Below are 7,145 nucleotides of genomic sequence, written 5' to 3'. Positions count from 1 at the left end.
GCCCACTTTTTGTTCCGGTATCTTCCGATTTACAAATTTAAGCACTGTTAATGTGGAGAGGCAATGTTAGATTATTTGACTTGAGCCCGTTTGTCATCTGTAATAATTGTACAATTAACCTAGCAGTAGTAATTATCGTGTAATGGGTATAGTTGGAATTATCAATGTGCATTGCATTCGGGCAAAGGGAAAGTACAAAGGCTGATGTGGAATAATTATTCTATAAAGGGTTGAATAGAGCCATATGTCTGGGGTGGGTAGCTGATAGATCATAATTACTATTTCTATAACACTGTCTTAAGTCTTTACTGTTTTATATCATTATGTACTCTTAGTATGAATATAATGTTTTATATATTCTTCGAGATTGAAAGTAGTGTTAGGTTTAAGCTCGTTGTGTATGAGAAGTGCAATTATCTAGTGGACTTCAGGAGACTGTGGAATGTGTACTCCCAATAACTCAAGGCTCTCCTGACTGATAAGACCCATGAAAGGCACAGAGGAGTACAAAGGTTCTGGACTCAGGTTGGGACACGATAAACCGGGCTACGTCGGAGGTAAATAATATATGTGCTTGTGGACCTGTATACGTGCTATGCAGCAGGAACACCCAGTGTGGTGAATACATTTAGCTTGAGTTTTTCTTGGTCTGTCTGGATGATTGCACCAGAAATTAGAACCTAAAACCAATAACAGGCGAGGTTAGCATTTGTTTCAATTTTTTTAATTGAACCTTTATTTAACAGCCTGGATCGAATAGGGTCTGTAGTGACTTTGATAATGTAATACACTATACGTGAATTTGTCCAAATACTTAACACCTTCAAATGGGGGACTAGACACAAAAAGTTATTTAATTTCGAAATGGTAAAACAGATTTGTATGCACTTGATGATTGAGTTGGAGGCTTGCGTGGCCACACAGACATAGGTGAACAGGGAGTACAGGAGGGAGCTGAGCACGTACCCTTGTAGGGTCCCTATGTTGAGGATTAGCAAGTGAAGGTGTTGTTTCCTACCTTCACCACTTGGGGGCGGCCCGTCAGGAAGTCCAGGACCCAGTTGCACAGGGCGGGGTTCAGAMCCAGGCCCCCGAGCTCAATGATAAGCTTAGAGGGTACTATGTAGTAGTGTCTCTACTCTACTGCTTTATGCCCAACGCCACTATGSAAATGTGATGATATGCATGCAATGCTTTATTAAAACGTTTTTTTTTTTWAATTCTCTCATGCATTTCATTACCTCAGAGCTCCCCAGGTCACCTCCTTCTCACGCCCACTTTTTGTTCCGGTATCTYCCGATTTACAAATTTAAGCACTGTTAATGGTGAGAGCAATGTTAGATTATTTGACTTGAGCCCGTTGTCATCTGTTAATAATTGTACAATTAACCTAGCAGTAGTAATTATCGTGTAATGGGTTAGTTGGAATTATCAATGTGCATTGCATTCGGGCAAAGGGAAAGTACAAAGGCTGAGTGGAATAATTATTCTATAAGGGTTGAATAGGAGCCATATGTCTGGGGTTGGAGCTGATAGATCATAATTACTATTCTATAACACTGTCTTAAGTCTTTACTGTTTATATCATTATGTACTCTTAGTATGAATATAAATGTTTTATATATTCTTCGAGATTGAAAGTAGTGTTAGGTTTAAGCTCGTTGTGTATGAGAAGTGCAATTATCTAGTGGACTTCAGGAGACTGTGGGAATGTGTACTCCCAATAACTCAAGGCCTCTCCTGACTGATAAGACCCATGAAAGGCACAGAGGAGTACAAAGGTTCTGGACTCAGGTTGGGACACGATAACATCAATAGGAAGAACAGACTAGCAACAGAGACAGATTGTCCATAGAAGGGGGGAGGGCCTAGTCGGAAGGTATAAATATATGTGCTTGTGTGACCTGTATACGTGCTATGCAGCAGGAACACCCAGTGTGGTGAATACATTTAGCTTGAGTTTTTCTTGGTCTGTCTGGATGATTGCACCAGAAATTAGAACCTAAAACCAATAACAGGCGAGGTTAGCATTTGTTTCAATTTTTTTAATTGAACCTTTATTTAACAGCCTGGGATCGAATAGGGTCTGTAGTGACTTTGATTAAATGTAATACACTATACGTGAATTTGTCCAAATACTTAACACCTTCAAATGGGGGACTAGACACAAAAAGTTATTTAATTTCATCTAAGTCGGGGTTTATCTAGCCAGGGAAGTGTTAGTCCTGACATAAGAGCATCGTAAACCACGGGAAATGGTCTTTGAAATCAGTGGTTGTCTGTGCGTGGCAGAGTTGTTCAATATAGGTGAATCTTAGGTAGGTTTCCATTGTCCCCTTGAGCAAACACCCTAATAAGTTTTCGTAGTTGTAGGTAGCTAAAGAAGTCCCTGTTAGACAAGTGGTATTTTTGTTTCAGCTGATCACAAGACATAAGAACTCCTCCTCGTAACAATTGTTCCCCAGAAAGAGTGATCCCCTTATCAACCATGGTCAACAGTTATATCTGGAAAAAAAACATAGGAATCAATTCTATTTGTTTCCATAAAGGGTTTTAGGGGGAAAGGAATCCCCCTCGTCCGAACAGCTCTTAGCAGTTTGCACCATGCAGACAGAATGTATGATTAAAGGGTTGTCTGTGATGGTTTTTATAGATTTTCTGTCCATTTTGTAAACAATTCTGCCCCAAGTGTCATCATTTACTCAAAGGCTTTTCAGAATGTTTCAACATGAGGGAAGAGGGACCCTTATCAAACCTCTGAGCCAGAAACCTAGACTGTGCTGCCCAGTAGACATTCTAAAATTGGGGAGGTTTAAGCCCCCTTGACTGTTAATCCAGGTCAGTTTGTCCAGGCCAACCCTAAGGTTTTGCCGTGCCAGATAAACCGTCTGGTCATCTTGTCGAGAGAGAAAAGAATGCTGCGGGGGACAGGATAGGGAGAGATTGAAACAGATATAGCAATCTGGGCAGGACATTCATTTTAATTACATTGATTCTACCCAGTAGAGTGAGAGGTAAGTCCATCCATTTACAAAGGTCACCCTCCACCTTTTGCAACAAACTGGCCAGGTTTGAGTTTATAGAGGTTGTTCAGGTTACTTACCATCCACCTTATGCCCAAATATGTGAAGCCCATAGGCGACCATCTAAAAAGGAAACTTGTGCTTGATGGTATGATGGTCAAAGACAGACAACGGTAAGATTTCGCTTTTAATCTAAATTGACCTTATATCCAAGAAAGAACTATAAAACTGTAGTAGGATCTGCAAGTGAGAGAGGGAATGTTCTGGGTTTGTTAGAAATAAGATAAGGTCGTCCGCAAAGAGTGATAATTATGGGTCTGGGGCCCACCTCAAAGCCATGTATGTCAGGGCACGTTCTAATAGCCTCAGCCAACGGTTCGATGCGAGGGCAAAGATGGTGGGCTAATTGGGCAACCTTGTCTGTCCCCCTATAGAGAGGGAAAGAGGAGGAAGTAATCCCGTTGGTAGCAATCCTAGCTTTAGGAATTTGTAGGTGATTTTATCAAATTTACAAACACGGTACCTAAACCAAACTTTTCCAAGACGGAAAGAGGTATGGCCATTCAACCCTATCAAAGGCCTTTCAGCATCGAGGGAGACTGCGACACTAGGTATTTTTGTTTTTGTTAGCAAGGTGAATTATATCAAAGAACCTTCTGAGATTATTGGAGGACAATCTATTAATTATGAAGCCAGTCTGATCTGGGTTGACCAACAGGGGAAGACATGACTCCAGTCTCTTAGAAAGCATCTTGGTGACCAGTTTACAATCTGTGTTAAGGAGAGAGATTGGTCTATATGAGGCGCACTTTAGTGATTTTTCCCTTTCTTGTGGATTACAGTAATCACTGCTTGAGAGAAGACTCTGGAAAGTAGTTGTCTTCCCTGGCTTTTTTAAGTACCTCCATAAGGTAGGGGACCAACAGCTCCCTAAATTCTTTATAGAACTCTGGAGGGAAGCCATCCTCCCCAGGAGATTTATTAGAAGGTAAGGATTTAATGGCCTCCAAACAGCCTCAGGAACTGAGAAGTGTTCACTCAGGCGCTCGCGTCTTCCCCTGACAGGCATGGGAGGTTGAGAGAGGAGAGAAAGGAGTCGATCTCTGATAGATCATCGCTTGATTGGGAAGTGTAGAGGTCTTCATAGTATTTCTTAAAAGTATTATTAATTTCAGTAGGGTCGAAAGATATCTCATTAGTAAGAGTTCTATAGCATTAATTGTCCTCTTACTTTCCTCTGCTTTCAGTTGCCATGCCAATACTTTGTGAGCTTTCTCTCCAAGCTGTAATAACGCTGTTTTGATTTAGTGATGGCCCTCTCCGCGTTGATATGTGTTCAGAATATTATATTTCAGTTTTTTATTTTACCAAAAGCCTGTATAGATCTTTAGTCGGGCCTCTTTGGTAGGTTTTCTCTAGCTCTGAGATTTCAGATTCAAGGGCACTCAGTTCCGCACCGTGTTTTCTCTTCAGCCCTTTAGTATAGGAAATGATCTGTCCCCTCAGATAGGCCTTCAATGTGTCCCAAAGAATGAAACTGTCAGGAGCGGAGGGTTTGTTTGTCAAGTGAAAATATTGATCTGCTCTTTGATGAATGCACAAAATTCAGGTTGCTTTAGGAGTGTAGAATTTAGTCTCCATCTAATATGCTCCATTTACCTTGGTAGGAATGGAGATTGATAATACCAGGGAGAATGGTCACTAAGCAATCTGGGGAGAATACTCGACATCTAACACTCTATGAAACAGTTGTGTCGATATTAAAAAGTTATCTATGCGTGTGTGTGTCTTGTGTGGGTGTGAATAAAAAGAGTAGTCCCTATCTTGTGGTGCAACTGTCTCCAGATGTCTAGTAAATTGAGATCTTTTCATGAATGACATGGTGAGCTTGCTGGCTTTGGTAAGAAGTGAGGGTTTATCAGAGGACCTATCAAGAACTGTATCTAAAAAAAATAAAAATCTCCTCCAACCAGTAACCATCCTGGTGGTGCTTGAGCACCTGAAGGAAGACATTCTGAATAAACATATGGTCATCAAAGTTAGGAGGCATAGATATTCAATAGGGTCCAAGACTCTGAAAACATATGCCCCTGCACCAAAACAAACCTGCCAGAGGGATCAGAGATGGTTTGTTGACGCAGAAGGGGATGTGTCTACTATTCAAAATTGCAGTTCCTCTTGCTTTGGAGTTAAAAAGAGGACGCAAAAACTTGTCCTACCCATTCCCTCTTCAATTTCTTTGTGTTCACTGGCTGTAAGATGTGTTTCTTGTAAAAACACAATGTCAGCCTTTAATTTCTTAAGGTATGTATAGACTCTCTTCCTTTTAATCGGGCTGTTAAGACCTTTTACGTTGAATGTGACATATTTTAGTGGATTAAGCATAGTTGGGTTTCAAATATGTAACTGAATGGAAATCTATCATATGTAGATAGTTAGGAAATGTTTCAACTTTGGTTTGAACACAGAAGTGACCTATGTGTCTCTTTAGGAAGGAAACAATAAACATAGAAAAAAGGAAAAAAAAATAAAGAATCCCACCCCACCCGATTGTTAGACTAAAACCACAATCCCAACAATCAAACATGAATACACTTGTAGAGATACGTTGCTGCTCGCTTTCCATCTTGCTCTTACTAGCTAAACCTTGGCGTAAACTAAAACCTGCGAGCTCTCTAAATTGAAAACAAACGTTGTGAATAGACATTTTTATGGCTGAATATTAACTGCCCACGGTAAGGGCTGCTTGAGTCTCTTTTCAAAAGATTAACATAAAATGAGGGGAAAGCAGTGGGCCTAAACCCACTTAATTTGCTTCGCCCAGTGATATGGACTAAACCAAAATATACTCTCCTGTAGATGTAATAGAACTCACCCGGAAAGATACGGTTAGTTGAAAATGTACAAAATCAATTATAGCGACCGGAGGATATCAGCGTTCAGTCCGGATAAGAGAAAACAAACAAACTGCCCCAAAGAGACCGGTCCTGGCTCAGACGTTGCTCAGTTCTTTGAGAAAAGTGTACACTTCTCCCGGTGTGTTGAAGAGATGGCTTCGGCCTTTGTACTGAACTTTCATCCGCGCAGGGTGGATGAGGTAGCCGATGATGTTCTTCTCCTTCAGTGCTTTGGCGGCAGGTCTGAACTGCTTGCGACGTCTTGCGAGATCCGCGCTCATATCCGGGAAAAGGCTGACCCTCTTGCCATCAATGGTTATGTCCCTTTGGCTCTTGCGAGTTGCAGTACCTTCTCTCTGTCTTGAAACGGAGGAACCTGATCAGGACGGCCCGTGGGGGCTCATCTGGCCGGGGTTTCGGCGCTGATGTTCTGTGGGCGCGTTCGATTTCCAGTGGCTTGGTGAAGTTGATTGTGCCTAGGGCATCCGGGATCCATTGAGTGAAAAAACGGACCGGGTCAACGGCCCTCGCTGTCCTCTTTCAATCCCACCACACGGATATTACTACGTCTGCTCTGGTTCTCCATCTGATCTACCTTGTTTTTGAGGTAGACATTGTCCTTTTGCAGTTGTATCAAGACCTGGTCATGTCGAGCGATGGTGTCTTCAACTGTGCTAATGGCGCAGCTCTGCCTCAGTCGTTCTCAAAAGGAGATCATTCATGGAGGATTTCAGGTCGTCAATGGAAGAATGGAGTTCAGCCGTTCTCTTATCGATTTTCATAGAAAGACCTGTTTACCATCTTGAATTCCCGGAGGAGAGTAGCCAGCATGTCGGCAGGCTCGCAAGAGGCCGAGAGCAACAGTCTGGGACTGTCGTTTGAGATATGAGGGCTAATGCTAATCTTGCTAGCGTTATCGTTATCTTGGGAATCAACGACGTTTTGGTCGTTCTTCTTTTGCCTCTCGGTCGGCGGTCCATGGCTCTTTGGGAAGGTAAGTACTTGACGATTTATCAGCCGATGTTAGAATATTGTTTCAACGTTGTTATTTAGGTAATAATAGAATAACTTTGAAGAGCTCGTTTGTCAACGCTGCTCAGCTCCGCGGCATCACATGCTCCGCGTTTATATTTTTGTTCAACATATTTTATATGAGGTGACAGTATAGAATGTCACCTTTATTGAGAAATGTTCATACAAATCTGTTTTACCATTTAGAAATTAA

General features: G+C 41.7%; 1 protein-coding gene across 1 annotated transcript in view; it reads right to left on the bottom strand.

Annotated features, from left to right (window-relative positions):
* Positions 1 to 6,015: 6,015 nt before the first annotated feature.
* Positions 6,016 to 7,145, bottom strand: part of LOC139023506 (SLAM family member 7-like) — a 21,037-nt gene continuing 19,907 nt past the window's right edge. Inside the window, exon 5 of the mRNA XM_070436785.1 lies at positions 6,016 to 6,296. Coding sequence (XP_070292886.1) covers positions 6,016 to 6,296 — 281 coding nt within the window. The remainder of the gene's footprint in view (positions 6,297 to 7,145) is intronic.

The sequence above is a fragment of the Salvelinus sp. IW2-2015 genome, linkage group LG32, assembly GCF_002910315.2.
Source record: "Salvelinus sp. IW2-2015 linkage group LG32, ASM291031v2, whole genome shotgun sequence".
NCBI lineage: Eukaryota > Metazoa > Chordata > Actinopteri > Salmoniformes > Salmonidae > Salvelinus > Salvelinus sp. IW2-2015.
This window is presented reverse-complemented; position numbering and strand designations above follow the sequence as displayed.